The 18,010-nt window shown below is 40.5% G+C and overlaps 1 protein-coding gene across 3 annotated transcripts in view; it reads right to left on the bottom strand.

Moving 5' to 3' along the window:
* CCDC171 (coiled-coil domain containing 171) overlaps positions 1-18,010 on the bottom strand; it is a 247,266-nt gene that overhangs the window by 218,783 nt on the left and 10,473 nt on the right. For 2 of the 3 annotated variants that reach the window (XM_074994928.1, XM_074994929.1), the window contains exons 4-6: positions 14,329-14,503; positions 11,843-12,033; positions 10,565-10,696 (exon numbers count right to left, since the gene is read on the bottom strand). In XM_074994928.1, the coding sequence (XP_074851029.1) occupies positions 10,565-10,696; positions 11,843-12,033; positions 14,329-14,503 (498 nt within the window). The remainder of the gene's footprint in view (positions 1-10,564; positions 10,697-11,842; positions 12,034-14,328; positions 14,504-18,010) is intronic. The other variant, XM_074994930.1, reaches the window with a different exon arrangement.

The raw sequence follows: 18,010 nt of genomic DNA, 5'->3' as shown, positions 1-18,010 counted from the left end.
ATCTACTTCTACATTACAATCACCAACACATCATACCCAAAAAGATATAGGGTTATCTATGAAAAAAATTGAATGAACTTGCTCAAGAAACAAGATGACTCTTTTTTACTACTGTTTCAGTGTCCCCCAGGTCTGCTATATATTTGTTGTTCTGACAACAATTTCATCATCATGACAGAGACTGGACAAAGTTTATATCAAACTACATAAGATTAGTGAGTAAGTGTAACTCAAATGATAACATACATTTCTAACATAGTATCAAGCAGAACACAATCTTTTCCACACATTCTAAGATAAATCCAGTCTTCCACACGGGAATTCTCAAAACGTGTAAAGCTTGAAGAGCTGGCTCCTCCACACCAGCTTAAAAGGGCATGGTTAGGGGAGCAGAAAGCAATGACGCAGGAGGAGGGCTCTTCCCTCTTTATAGGCCCTAGGTAGCTATTTTATGTTATTGTCATCTACACATAAAATCACTCTGATTAATAAACCCAGAGTTACGGAGGAAGGGGACAGACAGCTGTGTATATCTCTTTAATTGATAAAGGGGGCAAACATTTTATGAGCTCACTGTATAAAACTTTACAGAGTAAGATGGATTTATCTGGGGTTCTGGTCCCACTGGAGCTATGTACCTAAGTGCTTTGTTAAGTTCCTTTAACTGTGCCTTCCCAGAGCTGAAGTGATCTCAGGGTCCCTATTACCTGCTGCAGGGTGTAACCTAAACTCTGTGCCAACACTGGAGAAGACATGATAGTTTGGCTCAGAAGAACAGGGGGAGGGGCTCCCTAAAGGGCAGGTGTGCAGGCTCAGTAGTATTACAGAACATCAAGTAACATTCTCAAGGGGATTTCAGGTTGATCACACCCTTAATGTGCTTTCCTCTTGTGCCACAATAAGCTTGGAACAAAAGAAAGAATTTCACCCAGGGTTTGGATGAGGACTATTTTTTAATTTAAGGCAGCAACAGTTAGAACATGCTGAGCTATACTACCTGAGTACAGATAGAAAAACTGTAAAATGTCTGTCTACTCTGGGATATTCGTTTATATACTTATTACAGAATAAGATAAGAGTTTATCTAAAATTTGAAATAATTTCCTATGTGAACAGTATGTGGGTCGTTTCTAAATCCCATGTGGTGAAGATGGAAAGAAAAAAAATATTTCCACCAGAAACTGACTCAACTGTCTCCACAGGCCATAAATAATTCAGGTTTCTGGAGATTCTGAATAGGAATACTTTTGTTTAGAAACTGAACTATTTTACAAAACCGTCTAGATGAACTATAAATAATTAAGGTTTATAGTACTATAAATTAACCAAGCTGTCATTGTTTAAAATTTCCCACATATGGTGGATGCATCACCAAACTAAACCATCACTGGAACTGTGATTAATCTTACTGGTGACACTCAGGAGTTATGTGGAGTTATATCTATAGAACCCACATAAACCATTGGTGATAAAAGAGCATTCAAGTAAGGAGCCACCAATATCCCTAGCACATAGTTAAGAAGGAGCTCCCAAAAGTGCTAGAAAGAATGGCTGTGGCAGTAAAATAGCTGGGAGTTCTAAGCTTTTCCACAACTAGTATCAGAAACAAGACATAAATCTGGCGATTTAAACAGAGGATCTTTGACACAATTTGTCAGAATGATTTTCTGTGCTGTAAATACCATGACTATGATAAACCTTCCTGTCCCTTTACTTTATTTTACTGCTACCAGAAGAGATATTTGATTAAATAAAAAAAAAAATTGTTACCAGAGGGCTATGCATTTGGCCTTCAAATTCTGCTACTATACCATGTATACTTGCTCCTAGAAATCACTAATTATTGAGCATCTCCAAATTACAAAGAGGGAGAGAAAGAACTATTTACACAAACATTTAGCAGAAAGTGAAGTCTGATGAAACCTTACCTTGTAATGGTTGAGCCCTTTGTGAAAAGCTTAAAAAGGATTTCCTGAAATCATCTCCAACCGAATGTTTTAGAAACCCCAGTTTAAAAAAAAAAAATCTAACTATAACCACAAGAATGTAACAGAACCCACAGTAACTTTATCATAATCTCAGATGCTGTCCAAAAGATTGAGATCCACAAAACTGAGTGAGCTACTAACAACTAAAAATATGTTTACCCTCTCTTTCATTTAGATTATTCATAGGCAGCATGCCATGGTTTCATTGGTGTCCCTTGGAAAGATGGCCACAAGTGTAAACTATGAAAAGGAATGGGAAACTAGGGTAAGGTATTATGACACTTTTAAAAATAATTCAAACATTACACTTGAGAAAGTTTCAGGTAAAATTCTTTTTCTAGCCTTGTGACACTGAAGTTAGCAACTGCATGTTCATCGTTATCAGTACGTTGGAAGGTGCTAGTTGGAGCAGATGGCCATTATGAAAAATAGAAGAAAAATGATCTCTGAACTTAGGCTGGCTCTCCATTAGATATGCATAAACTAACACATGGTATTGTCTCCATTATGGAGAAAATATTATGATATCCCCTTTGAACAAATATCCCTTATATTCACAATATAGAACACAGAATACAAAGGAGTAGGGAAGTTTGGTGGAAAGTTCAATTACTATGTTATATTAAAGGGATATTCTATAAGTCGAGAGCCAGACATATAGCTGACACTTTCTTTCCCACAGATTATTGATTTGATTCGGACGGGTTCTGAGCTCTCCTGTAAGTTCCCGTTGAAGTTAGTGAGAGTTCCCACTAGCACTGCACACCTTGCAAAAACAATTCCTAAATAAGCATTATAAAAATGGTATCACATGCACTCAAAAGGTACAAGAATAATTGACTTTAACTTCATAAGAGGTACAGACAGGCCTTAAACAACTGTACTCCATGCAGAATATATTTATAAAAATAATCAATAGTAAAAGCAAGATTTTTTTTAAAAATCAATGTTAATAAAAAACTTTCACTAGCTAGTAGTTGTAAAAATTCCATTGTGCTTACCTGGAAAGCATTATTTTCTAGGATAACCACAAGGTGATGCTATTGCACTTATTACTGAATTCATGTTTCTTAGTTGTAAGGCAGCTGGCATTCCAAGCCCACAAGAGAGAGCCACACTGCTGTATATCATAAAGTATATTATTCTCCCTTTGTCTCTTAGAGACTCACTTCAATACTTTAAATTGGATGTGTTTCTATATACTGTTATGGATGTTAATTCCAAACATTACATTGTTCTTCTAGCTTTCAATGTACAAATTAAAGCCCATATTTTAAAGAAACTTCAATTTGTTCATCAATTTCAAAAATACAATTCTGAGAACAGAACTGGAGGTCAGTATTTTAACTTGCAAATGGCTGCAAATGCTCACTGTCAGAGCCTCTAACAATTTTTTTTTAGTCATCTTCCATGATTTTTGGATGTTTCCTGATTTTTTTACTGGCTGTCAAATCTGACTATCAAACAAAGTAGAATTTAAAACTAAACCACAGATACTGACCAGTATCAAATAGTGACTGAGACACTCAAGATCTATTTAATAAAAATTCATGTTTATCAACCACATAGAGTTTGTGCGTCTATCTGTGTGTCCGTCTGTCTGTGAGCCCATTTGTTGAAGAACGTATCCCAAATGGTAAGAGCTAGGACCACCACATTTAGTATGCACCTTCCTCCTACGAAAACTTGAAGCAAGGTAAGAGTTTGGTTGTGCCAGGAAAATGGAATGTGCATGAAATGCAATTGTTTTTCATCAGACGGAAAGGGAAGAGCTCTGGTAATAGGGACAGTTATACTCATGACCACGGGGAGGGGAGGGGGACAGCAAGCAAATGTGCCCCCCCCACTGCCCCCTGGCTGGTCCAGGGAGCAATGTCGCTGACTAGAACGCATGACTCCTGATGCTCTGGGGAGCAATACTGGTTGCCCTCCACCTGTACCCTCTGGTCCCCACCCCTCTGATCTCACTGCTCTCCTCCTGTACCCCACCCCAAGCCCCCAACAATGCCCTGATTCCTGCAATCCATCCCCTGCCCTAAGCCCTCCACCCTCAGTCCTGACTACAGCATTTCCACCCCTTGTCATGACTCCAGCCCCCAAGCTCCTAATCACCTGACCTGAGCATCACATACCAATAGCCCCCTGCCCTAAAGGATATGAGCAACACCAGGTAAATCCATATTTGCATGGCATCTTAGGAAGAACAGGAAGCCCATGAGGGTAAATGCTGATTCAAATCAAAGAAGAGAAGTAATATGGTGATAATGTAGCCACCCTATGAGGAGAGAAACAGGCTGTACTATGCAAAGACAGGTAAATTCAGTTAGCATGCAGCAGCGATCTCACCACAGAGTTATTCTAGGAATGAGGAGCTGAGCTCTTCATTTCAGTTGATCAGCAATCCTACCTCCTTGACCTCACTACATTTAAAAACACTCATACCACAGCCCTGCATCTTTACTCCATCATATCCCTTTCAACTAAACAGGCAGAAGTATTTTCTCCACTCTACTCTGTCCTGGTTATGTCTCAACTGGAATATTGTGCCCAGTACTGGGTGCCACATCTCAGGAAAGATGTGGACAAACTGGAGAAAGTCCAGAAAAGAGAACAAAAAATTATTAAACATCTAGAAAGCATGACAATTTGGGCTTGTTTAGTTTGGAAAACAGAAGATAGAGGGGACACGATTACAGATCTCAAATGCATAAAGGCTGCATAAGAAAAAAGGTTCTTCTTACCCCCTGACAGAACAAGATGCAATGGGCTTAAATTGAAGCAAGGTAGGTTTAAGTTGGACATTAGGAAAAAGATCCTGTCAGGGTAGTTAAGCACTGGAATAAATTGCCTAGGAAGACTGTACAAATTCTATCGTTAGAAATGTTTTAGAGCATGTTAAACATGTATCTGTCAGGGATGGTCTAGATAATTCTTAGTCCTGCACGGGACTGTACTAGATGACATTTTGAGGTCCTTTTGAGTCCTATAGTTCTATAACATCTCTAAGACATAACAAAACAAAAAGCGGTCAAGCAGCACTTTAAAGACTAGCAAAATAGTTTATTAGGTGAGCTTTCGTGGGACAGACCCACTTCTTCAGACCATTGCCAGACCAGAACAGACTCAATATTTAAGGCACAGAGAACGAAAAACAGGAAGCAAGGAGGACAAATCAGAAAAAGATAATCAAGGTGAGCAAATCAGAGAGTGGAGGGGTGCGGGGGGAGGTCAAGACCTGGGTGACATGCCTGTTCTCTCCTACAGACAACCTCCCAACATTATGATGATCCTCACTAACAGCCACAGACTATATCCCAGGAATACCAGTCCTGGAACCTTTCCCTGCAACAAAGCCCGCTGCCAGCTTTCTCCACATATCTTCTCTGGAAATACCATCACTGGACCTAACCAGGTTACTCACAGAATCACGGGCACTTTCTCATGCTCCTCTACTAACATCATATATGCCATCATGTGCCAGCAATGCCCAGATGCTTTGTATATTGGACAGACTTCTAACTCCCTTAGACAAAGGGTTAATGGGCACAAAACAGACATCAAAACACTCCAGATCCAGAAACCAGTTAGTCAACATTTTAATGGAACAGGGCATTCTATTAAATGACCTAAAGGTATGTGTGTTACTAAAAAAGAACTTTCCCACCGTTCTTCAAAGGGAAGCAGCCGAGCTGGCTTTTATATTCAAATTCGGCACATTAACACACGGTTTAAACCCGGACGGGAACTTTCTGAATCACTATAGGGGCTCGTCTGCATACTTGGCTTAATCTAATTCTTGACCTCCCCCCGACACCTCCACTCTCTGATTTGCTCACCTTGATTATCTTTTTCTGATTTGTCCCCCTTGCTTACTGTTCTTGGTTCTCTGTGCCTTAAATACTGAGTCTGTTCTGGTCTGGCTATGGTCTGAAGAAGTGGGTCTGTCCCACAAAAGCTCACCTAACAAACTGTTTTGCTAGTCTTTAAAGTGCTACTTGACTGCTTTTTGTTTTGATAGTGCATAGACTAGCATGGCTTCCTCTCTGTTACTATCTCTAAGACATGGTCTTTCCTATCCATCCATACAGCTAAAACGCTCCCATCCATTCTTTTCATTTTGCATCTTGATTCCTGTAACATCCTTCTCCCTGGCCTTGCCATATGCAACCACACCATGCTTTGATACATTCAGAACACTGCTGCAAACGTCATTTTCTAATCTGCTGCTTTGACCACATGCCTCCTCTCTCTGCATCTCTCAGCTGGTTCCCCCTTCTCTGTCACACTGAACATAAGTTTCTTGTCTTCAACTCCAAGAACTTCAAGCCCTATCAATCCTCTGGCTCTTGTCTCTTAATGATTGGTTAGATGTTAATTACCACCTGCAGCCAGTCCAGGACACCAGCCTCTTGCTGCCCTCTTACATTTTCCAAGTACCTTCATGCTTTCTCCGAGGCTGCTCTTTCACACATGGGAAGTGCCCGCTGTAAACAGTCACAAAACTTTCATTATTCTACTTCAGATTCCTCCTTAGTATTCTTTTTTGCCATGAGGACTACAAAAATAAATAAATAAATAAATAAAAGCACCTTAGCCACTGGTGCACTAATACCACTGCCTGTATTCTGAAAAATACAATGTTATTGTCTCCTTGTACTCACCAATTAGTCTTTAAATGCGTCTCTGGTCATATAAGTTCTTTGAGGCACGGACCGTTTTGTTCTGTGTTTCTAAAGGAACTTAAAGGTTGAAGCTGTCTAATCTAGCACCTTTGGAACCTGACCAGTGCCAGATGAGAGAATTTGCTGGACCATGGAGGTCCATATTGTCTAGCAGCATTGCCAACACTTCCACTGCTTACTGGGCTCTTACAAGACATTTAGGGGTAAATTACAGCGAAAGAACAGCACAGAACAATGACAGCCAGGACTGGTGGCTGGAAACAAACTTTATGGACCATGGAAAACTTGGCCACACCCATAATTAGTGGCCTTCCAGCTTACTAAAATCATGCCAGATTACAGATGTTGTCAGACAAGAGAGTTCCAACTTGTAGCCTAACATGGTCCTGTCATGGCAGTGTCTCCCGCTGGCTGTCCTGGAGCTTAGTTCTGCTCACCAGCACACCCTCTCCTGGCGGTGCCTCTCCCATCATTTTCTCTACCTCCAGACCTGTCTCAGTCCAAATACCACAATGTCCTCTTCGTGATATGGCCCTCTGGCCAAGTCAACATCCTTATTTTCCCCATCCAGGTTTCAGCTAATGATTTCAGCCACTTTCCTGTGGCTAATGCTTGTCCACTAATCCACATCCCAGTCCAGAAGCCCTATAGATAGCAGCCTCCTCCAGCATCTCCTTAACTTCCTTCACTGCTGCGTCAGTTCTGTAGGCAATTTTCCATGGTCCCAACACCTCCTTCTCCCTTTCCTCTGGGTTTTCAGACAGCAAATCCAAGCAGTCATCCAAGAGCTCCCTCTTGTTCCCTGGGTCCATGCCAGCAACTGCTCTGCCCTAAGGTGCTATCCAAGCTGCAGCCTTCTAAGAACACAGTCTTCATTCCATGAGACAAGTTGTAGCAACCCCTTCCAGTTCTGTGTGGGGTGAACAAACAACCCATCACAGGTCTTGATCCATGGTTAGTGCCATGCTACTATTGTTACTACTAAGGGTCTGTCCATATATTACTTAACACATTAGGTGGTAGGTATGTCCTTAATTTTGCGTGTGTGCTTCAGTGTCAGAAACTGTTACCAGAGATGGCGGGGTAGTTCTGAAAAATCATCAGAGTTACGTAACTTAGGGACATATACACCAGACAGCACCATAATAATTCTTATTTTCTGCTCATTGATTCATCAGCATATCATCATGCAAAGGGCCTATCTTCAAAACAGAAAGTAAAAGTAATTCTGGAAATCAAAATACAGGCTTCTTCCTGCTCCATACTCTACAGATTGCTCCTGAAGTCACAACAAAAAAATCTGATCCAGGATCTAAATTTAAACCATTTAAAGTTAGGGTCGGTGGGGATAGGGATAATTTTTTTTTTTAAATTTCATATGCACTTGAGAACTTACTTACAAAGGTAACATTGTTCAACAACTATGTCTTAAAGTTACACAGAAGGAAATTCTGATTTTTAATAAAGTTATAGAGGTAAAGTAGATAAAGTTTCATTATAGTGTTTTATCCAGCATCGTCTAACAGAACTCAGACTGACTGTGTAGTCCTCCTACTTGTTGAACCACAACAATTCAATTTATCTTTTGATACAAATGTATAATATAGGGTGCAACTAAATATCACCGTTATCACGACTAAAACCTCAAAACAGAGGTCTAAATAACATGACTAACTTTTCACTAATAACTTAACGGACTTGTATACAGCTCAGGTTATTAGTAGTCTAGACATATTTGATGGCTTTTCAAAGATCTATGCAAAATAATTTTAGTGATCAAAACCAATGTCCACTGCAAAGTCATAGAGTCATAGAATCATAGAACACTAGGACCGGAAGGGGCCTCGAGAGGCCATCGAGTCCAGTTCCCTGCCCCGACGGCAGGACCGACCACTATCTACACCATCCCTGATAGACATCTATTTAATCTGTTCTTAAATATCTCCAGCGAGGGAGATTCCACAACCTCCCTTGGCAATTTATTCCAGTACTTGACCACCCTGACAGTTAGGAACTTTTTCCTAATGTCCAACCTAAACTTCCCTTGCTGCAGTTTAAGTCCATTGCCTCTTGTTCTCTCCTCAGAGGCCAAGAAGAACAAGTTTTCTCCCTCCTCCTTATGACACCCTTTAAGATATCTGAAAACCGCTATCATGTCCCCCCTCAATCTTCTTTTTTCCAAACTAAACAAGCCCAATTCTTTTAGCCTTTCTTCATAAATCATGTTCTCCAGACCTTTTATCATTCTAGTTGCTCTTCTCTGGACCTTCTCTAATTTCTCCACATCTTTCTTGAATTGGGGTGCCCAGAACTGGACACAATATTCCAGCTGAGGTCTAACCAGCGCAGAGCAGAGCGGTAGAATGATTTCTCGTGTCTTGTTCACAACACACCTGCTAATGCATCCCAGAATCGTTTGCTTTTTTTGCAACAGCATCACACTGTTGACTCATATTTAACTTGTGATCTACTAGAACCCCTAGGTCCCTTTCTGCTGTACTCCTTCCTAGACAGTCTTTTCCCATTCTGTATGTGTGAAACAGATTATTCCTTCCTAAGTGCAGCACCTTACATTTATCTTTATTAAACTTCATCCTGTTTACTTCAGACCATTTCTCTAATTTATCTAGATCATTCTGAATTATGACCCTATCCTCCAAGGTAGTTGCAACCCCTCCCAGCTTGGTATCATCTGCAAACTTAATAAGCGTACTTTCTATGCCAATATCCAAATCATTAACGAAGATATTGAACAGAACTGGTCCCAAAACAGACCCCTGCGGAACCCCACTTGTTATGCTTTTCCAGCAGGATTGAGCACCATTAACTACTACTCTCTAGGTTCGATTAGCCAGTCAGTTATGCACCCACCTTATTGCAGCCCCATTTAAGTTGGACTTGCCTAGTTTGTCGATAAGAATATTATGCGAGACCGTATCAAATGCTTTACTAAAGTCTAGGTATACCACATCCACTGCTTCTCCCTTACCTACGAGTCTCGTTATCGTGTCAAAAAAAGCTATCAGGTTGGTTTGACATGATTTGTTTTTTACAAAACCATGCTGGCTGTTCCCTATCACTTTACTACCTTCCAAGTGCTTGCAGATGACTTCCTTAACTACCTGCTCCATTATCTTTCCTGGCACAGAAGTTAAGCTTACTGGCCTGTAATTTCCTGGGTTGTTCTTATTCCCCTTTTTGTAGATGGGCACTATATTTGCCCTCTTCCAGTCTTCTGGAATCTTTCCCATCTCCCATGACTTTCCAAAAATGAGAGCTAACGGCTCAGCTACCTCTTCTATCAGCTCCTTGAGGATTCTAGGATGCATTTCATCAGGCCCTGGTGACTTGCAGACATCTAATTTTTCCAAATGGTTTTTAGCTTGTTCTTTTTTTATTTCAAAAACTAACTCTACCCCTTTTCCACCAGCATTCACTATGTCAGGCATTCCTTCAGATTTCTCTGTGAAGACCGAAACAAAGAAGTCATTAAGCAATAACTGGCACACTTGTTTCCACACATAACTGGCACACTTGTTTCCAGTCCAAAAAGACGGGCCTCAGTTTAAATGGGACATGAAAAACTAACTGCCTTCTCTAAAAGGGGAGTATCAACCGTAATGAACTGAAGAAAGGAACATTGATTTAAAAAGCTTCTGCTGCCCACCTGCTTTGTGGCTAAATAGTTGACTTCAAACTTCAGGGATCAAATAGGACAACACCTTTCACAACTACGACAGTTCAGAATATTTTTAAAATTAAAAAGCCTTTAAACCTTTATAGGTCTCATGATCTCCTTATTAATAAAATAAACTAACCAGTGGTTTTATGCTTCACTTATAGTAAAGACATAATAGGCAATTTTTAGCTGATACTTTACTATAATTAAAATACCTGCAACATAAACTGGAATTCTCTTCTTTCTGCTTCACATTGGTCTAACTGAAACCTGAACTCCTTCAATGCTGTCTCCCTGACTTGCGATTCCATCATATTCCTCTGCTCCTTGTGACGTTCCAGAGTCTCCTTGATGTAGATAGTCTTGCTTTATTATTAAAAACTCATAAGTTACAAAAGCCTATTTAAAATATTACATATAATATCAAGTTTGCTGTGCCTCTGAAAAACCATTTAATCCTTTCTGTCTAGTCTTTAAGACCTACAGAATTTGGCTGAAAGTTTATTTAAAAATTAATTTCTATGACTAGTTTCCTATTATTAGACTCACAAGGGTTAGGATATAGCTTCTAGGCTACCCAAGACCAAGAATGCTTCATGCTACTTCTCAGAGCCTCTCTAGCTAGATCAGGAATAGAGCTGATCGGACTGGAAGAAATCACATCCAACTGTTATCAGTTCAATGTGAAGTCTTACATGGAAAAATAAAAGAGGAAAATGGAAATATTCAAGAACCTTCCCCCCTCATCTAAAACATAAAGATGGGTTTTTAAGGAGTGATCTACTCTTTTTCTCTATGTCTAGAACATGTTTGTTGATAGTCACTTCTTCACAAGAGCTGGGAGGTGTGATTTAGCTGAGCTGCTGCTTGAGTTACCTCAGCTTCACTGCTATTTTTAGCAAACTTGCTTGAGAAGAGCTAGTGCCAGTATATTTACACAGGCTGGGACTCACAGCTCCAGGTAAACTTAGATGTATCCTGTGGCACAAGTATTGCAAGATGTCACCACAGGGTACAATAAAATTGTTCAGGTGCCTTCACGGTATATTTTCATACCCTAATCTGTTCAGCATAACCTCGACTTTTAATTTCCTGGGTTTGTAATAATTATACTGTTATTTTACCCGTAACTGATTTATACATAATCTCAATCTTTACTCCATTTTAACTTTTTGTTGTTGTTATTTTGGAATACAAATTAACACAAAGACTTATTTGAAGAGCAGCAAGTAACTGCTCTATAAGGAGAAGCCTGACAATCTGTCTTAATGTATTAGTCATTATGGCCAAATGGCAGGAAATTTTGACATCAGCGGTTCAGTACCAGCTGTAGAAACGTAATACAGACAGGACATTGAAAGTCATTAGTTTTAACCACTTTGTTATCTGGCCCCGAGTGTTTAGAACACCAGCAATTAACTGTAACCACTACTGTAGCTTCTCACCCTTTCAGACAGACCACATACATTCATTACTTGTATTTAACTTTGTACCTGTATAATATTTTCCAGTTTCGTTCTTTCCCGCAGAAGTAATTCATATTCTCTATTACAGGTCTTGAGAATTTTATCTTTCTCCTCTAAATCACTTGTAAGTCTTTGCTGTTGTTCCTTCCAATTCTGCTGAGAAATATGAAACTTCTGCTCAGTCTCAGCCAATTTCTGTTGTAGCTCTGTGTTCATGGCTATTATTTAAGAGAAAATATCATCAGCGAGCTTGCTTTCTTTTTTTTAAAAAAAAAAAAAGGTTAAATAAATAGCAGAAAAGGCATTAAAATTGTAATGATTCTGGAGCTGTTTCTGTTCTGACACTCCGAGTGCAGAAAGCAGGGGCCCTCAAAAACCTTAAACATACCTTGCCTCTAGAAGCTCTGCTTAGAAAAAACTCCCCTAGGTCACAGATTCCATGATTGTGGGGGGTAACTGCCACCACCACCAAGTGAAAATGTTCCCCTTAAAATCCAGGAAGACATACTTGGATATCTCTCAGTAGGTAACCCCCAGGCTTCACCCTTTCCTTAGGAGATAGCTTGGAAACAAAGACCTGTAATCTGATAGCTGACCCTTTGGTCTAGGCATCAAGAAAACCCACAGACACTCCTGTAGGACACAGGAATCAATCATTGCCTCAAAAAAAGTAGTTTATTAACAAAACCAAAGATGGAAAAATACCAAGAAAGTAAACAAGCATACTTAGTTACTGGGTGTAATCAAGGCAACTAAAAATTATTAATATTAGAGCATAGAGATAAGCATCAGAGAAGTAGCAGTGTTAGTCTATCTTCAAAAGCAACAAGAAGTCCTGTGGCACCTTACAGACTAACATATTTTGGAGCATAAGCTTTCGTGGGCAAAGACCTGCTTCATCAGATGCACGAGTGGGGGTGTTTCTGAGGAGGATTTAAAGAGGGAGTCTCAGTAAATGGGAGGGCCAGAGCTGACTAGGTCTATTCAGTCAGAGTGGATGTGGCCCATTATCGACAGTTAATGTGGAGTTGTGACCATCAACAGAGGAGAAATCAAGTCAGTCCAGTCAGGGGAGATGTGACTCATCATCAGTTGCTAAAGAATAGAGCTAGAACATAGAGAATTACTTCCCTGGGATTCAGCTTAGAAGTTACAGAGCACAGGTGAAAAAAAAAAAAAAAAAAAATCAACCAGCCTAGAAGTCCCACACCAAATCCAAAATAAAAATAACCTGATGATATCTAACTCAATATTTCCTTTGTACTTATATATCTAAGTTCTGATTATGAGATGGCCAGGAAATTTACTGAATTTATTCACCCTGCTTAAGATTTCAGCATCTTGTCTCTACTTCAGCACAGCACTAAAGACTCTCAGCAGGCTTCTGCTTTAATTCAAAAATCCCTCTTTGCTACCATTGGCTTACCTGACTGCCCCTCATAGAGACTCATCATCCCTCTAGGTTTAACGCTTTATAGGCAGGTATGCATGACAGGGTTGTTGTTGTTTTGGTGTGGGGCTTTTTGGTTTTTGCGTGTGGTTTTTTTTTGGCTTTTTTTTTTGCTTACCTCTGCATATATCCTATGCTATCTAAAGTAAAGAGTGATTGGTTTTGCAATCTTCGCCATGTCTGCTTGTAGTGTGTCAACCTTTAGGTGTGTCTGAAGAATTCAACTGTAACCCACAGTGACTATGGAATTAGAACTCTGGGAGTGCTTAAGGTACAGAGTGGCCATGCAAAGGAGTCAGCACTATTTCTGAGATATTAGGGCAGATGTACTGTGAGGTCCCACTTCCATGAAGGGGTGACAGCTTGAGCTTAGGAAGTATGCCAGTGGCCAAGGAAAAAGACTACTCTACAGCCTATTCAGGCTCAGCTAGCTTAAAAACATCCAAGTCTAGCACGGTGGGACTGAAACACAATAATCTGATGAGTCTCTAGTTCGGAGAGCTTTACCAGAACTCTAACTCATTATTAGAGTTGCAGATGGGAAAGAGAATTGTATAAAGATAGCTAAATAAGATACAGATAGGCCAGAGAAATAAGAAGGTGAGAATTGACCAAGCATGGGCAAAGATTTCCACAGTAGAAATAGAGCAGAAAGAACTGCAAAATATAGTAACAACCTGGGTGTGGGGAAAGAAGGAAAAAGGAGTCAAACACAGTTGTATACCTGGACAATACGGAAGACAGGAGAATTTGACTGTGATATAAAGAGTACACCAAGGGAACAGTTGGTTAGGAGTGGGGAATGAAGAGGAAAGAAGAGTTTTATTATGTTTCTTTTATGTTTATTATTATGTTTATTTTACTTTGGCAATGGGAGATCCAGGATATTTTCACAAAGGGAGTTGGAGAGGAGAGTAAGGTAGAGCTCGAATCAAACCAAAGGAGTGATACTAGATAACCCAGTTAAATCACTGCATCCCAATTGTCTTCTTGACTCTTAATATTGAGATTCTGAACCAACATATCTGGTCACTGCTGGGTATTTAAAGTTTCTGAAACGTACCTTGCAGCTGCTGAAGTTGATTGCTAGCTTCACGTAACTTTTCTTCTGATGAATATCTTTCAAAACCAGCATCTTTTCTGGCAATGACCAGTTCATACTCCAAACTCTGTCGAAGGGCTTCTCCTTTCTCAACTTCAGATCGCAGCCTGGCAATCTGGCTTTCATAATTGGACAGCTAGAAGAGAAATCAGTTTCAAAAATTATTATTGTGTATATCAATACTTATGAAACGTGTTAACTTTTCAAAGAAACACTAGTAAAGAGAGGGATTTTTTTCCCCTAAGTCAGATTGACAGTGACTATGGGGAGGAAAGTTAAAAGGAAGGTTCATCTTTCTATGCAGCATCTGGGTGCAGGTCAGTTGCCAGGGTTATCTGGGTACAACTCATTTAATCAGTTCCATGCCACTGCATGGCCTCAGGCATTAATACACATTCCCCTCCACCCCCATTCTCTCACTTAGACAAATAATCTATCTCCTTTGGATTGTAGCCCTTTTGTCTAATTTCCATTGTTGAGTTTAATATGTGGGTATTGGGTAGTGTTAGTGGACTGTAATTTAAAGGAGTTACTCCAGATGATCTGGTAATCTCTCCTGGGCTGTGGCTACACTACCCCTCCCTTTCAGAAGAGGCATGTAAATGCAGCCATTCGAAAATGCAAACGAGATGCAGATTTAAATATCTCATGCCTCATTTGCATACTCCCACGGGAGCTTGATTCCAAAAGGGGCTGCTTTCAAATCACAAACAGCTGCATAGCCAGGGTTCCTTTGAAAGGAAATGGTGCTTTCGAAGGAGCCCTTCTTCCCAAAAAAACAAAAAAAATTTGGGAAGAAGGGTGCTATCAGAGACAGGTTGGAGCATGAGTTTACTCATTAATCTATCCAGCAAAGTGAAAAATATCAGTGAAGATCTGACTGCATGGGCCGTATAAGCTGCCCAGGGGTCCTGGACATGAACCTATGTTGCTAGCCCATGCTGAAAGAAATATACTGGAATGTCCTCACTGCTAACTTTAGCCGCACCAGATTGATTAATACTAGTGCATGATTACAGAGATTTTAGTGTCAGATCAGGCTTTGCTACCGTGCAAAGCTCTGCTTGCTATCGGATGACAGTATGCGATCTGTCCCCACTACCTTGTGGCTTAGCACAGAGAGCATAAGGCAGGGATTCCCAACCCATGAGTCAAGACCCAAACATGGGTCACGATTACATTTGTTAAGGGTCTGCAGAAGCTCAGAGCTGCATGTGGCTCTTAGAGGAGCCATTTGCAGCTCCTTAACACTGAGCCAGCAGCTCTCTCTATCAATAGAGAAGCACTTACACTTTACAAAGACAGGTTCTCCACCTTTGATAGTTATAGTCATCCCAGGCAAGTCACTTAATAGACTCTGGCAGTAGTTTTGCCCCCCCTTCCCCTATTTCCCCCCACTTCTGTTCTATGTAGCTGATTTGTCAGTTTTCATTTTTTTTTTGTATCTCTCCCAGCCCCTGAGTGTGACTCCCCACCCCCCACCCCCAGTGCCTCCAGCCCTTCCAGCCTCTGAGTCTGGGGTTTAAGATGAGGAAGCCAGGGGGAGCAGTTTGGAAATGAGGGTCCTTCCCCCATCACAACTCAAATAAACTATAATAATAAAATAATAATTAACTATAATAGCATAGTGTTATTATTATTAATATATTTCCCCTTCTTCCATGAAATAAGTACTATGAAATATATAAACATGATTATAGATAAAACACAATTATATATTCTTGCCTCAAGCGCAAAATTAGCTAGTTACAGCACTGCTCCCCCCATTATTGAATTGTCTTGGGTCACCGAGCTGTGGCCACACCACCCCTTCCTTTTGGAAGGGGCATGTTAATGAGGGAGTTCAGAAGATGCTAATGAGGCAGTGGCATGAATATGCAGCACCTCATTAGCATAATGGTGACAACGTGTGATTTAGAAGTGCTGCTTTTGGAACACACACTGCCCGTGTAGCTGGGGGCCTTTTGAAAGAACCACCCCCGACTTTGAAAGCCCCTTCTTCCTAAAACCAAATAGGAAGAAGGGGCTTTCAAAGTCTGGGGTGTCCTTTCAAAAGGCCCCCATCTACATAGGCAGCGCCCGATTTGAAAGTGGCACTTTCCAATCATGCACAGCTGCTATTATGCTAACAAGGCACTGCATATTCATGTCAGCACCTCATTAGCATATTCTGAACTCCCTCATTAACATGCCCTTTGCAAAAGTGAGAGGTAGTGTGGCCACAGCCTATATCTTCCTGAATTGTCAAAATGGGTCCCTGTCTGAAAACGATTGGGAACTGCTGCCATAAGGCTAAGAGTGTAAACTCTGGGCTACCTCTACACTAGCTTGTTTCTTTCAGAATGGGCATGGTAATGAGCGAGTTGGGAAGATGCAGTGCCTCATTAGCATAATGGCAGCCGTGCACGATTCAGAAGGTTTGGTTTTAGGAAGAAGGGGCTTTTGAAGTCCCAGGGGTCCTTATGAAAGGCCCTATCTATGTGGGCGGCACACAATTCAAAAGCAGTGCTTTCAAATCATGCACGGCCGCTATTATTCTAATGAGGTGCTGCATATTCATGGTAGCACCTTATTAGCATCTTCGCAACTCACTCATTACCATGCCCCTTCTGAAAAGAAGGGACTAACGTAAATGCAGCCTGATAAACAATCTAGAGTAGAGACCCGAAGTCAGTTGATGGAGGATTTACTAAATTGTCTTCCGGCAACTCCTGGAACTGTGCTGGTCCCAGATGGAGAGGCCTTCCCTGTCCCCTGGAGTTTGCTTGCACAGTTGAGAGTGGAAGCGTGATCCCAGGAAAGCCATGCTTTCCTTAATTACCTTTCCAAGGCATTTGCTGAGAATACACCAACAGACAGATTACTCCATCTTGTTGCTTGTCCAAGCAAGAAAACAGCACTGTAAATTGCAGTTTACAAGTTATAATCCAGGTCAATTGGCAAAGAGTATGGTAGTAGGGGGTAACTTCCATCAGTGGGAGAAGTCATCATACTTCATTAGTCAGTTACTGCTTGCCTAAAGCTGTGCTGCTCCTGGCCAGAAGGATTGTGACCTGCCACAGTATGCCTGCCTGTAAATGGTATTAGGGTAAAATCCAAAAAAGCAGACTGCAAATTCAGTACCAGGCAAAATAAACAAAAAAATTAACCTATATTTTTAGCTTTGGAAGTTGGAATGTCAGGACTCTGTACTTGGGCATGACAGATGACCTGGAAAAGACCTGGAAAAGTTGTATTAGAAAAACAGCTCTCATTCAATCAGGAGATGAGGCTACTTAACAGCAATATTGTAGAGACTAGACTGGCTGATATAGATTCCACCAAGGAAAACAATTTTAAGTTCTTCTGGAAAGAAAAACAGCCTGATGAAAAAATAGAACATTGAATAGGTTTTGCAGTGAAGAACATCCTTCTAAGAACAAGAAGATATTAACAGCTAAGTCTGAGAGGATTACTATACTGAAACACTATACTGTATATGGATCAGTTAGTATACTTAATGTTTACGCACCAACTTTAAATGATAATCCTGATCATAAGGATCATTTCTACAATCATCTTTGTGAAACACTGGATTCAACCCCAAGAACAGCTATTCCTGCTTGCCAATTTTAATGCCAGAGTTAGTTCGAACCATAAGGCC

This window comes from Carettochelys insculpta, chromosome 5 (genome assembly GCF_033958435.1).
Source record: "Carettochelys insculpta isolate YL-2023 chromosome 5, ASM3395843v1, whole genome shotgun sequence".
NCBI lineage: Eukaryota > Metazoa > Chordata > Testudines > Carettochelyidae > Carettochelys > Carettochelys insculpta.
The sequence above is the reverse complement of the archived record's forward strand: the minus strand, read 5'-3'. Positions and strand labels throughout refer to the sequence as shown.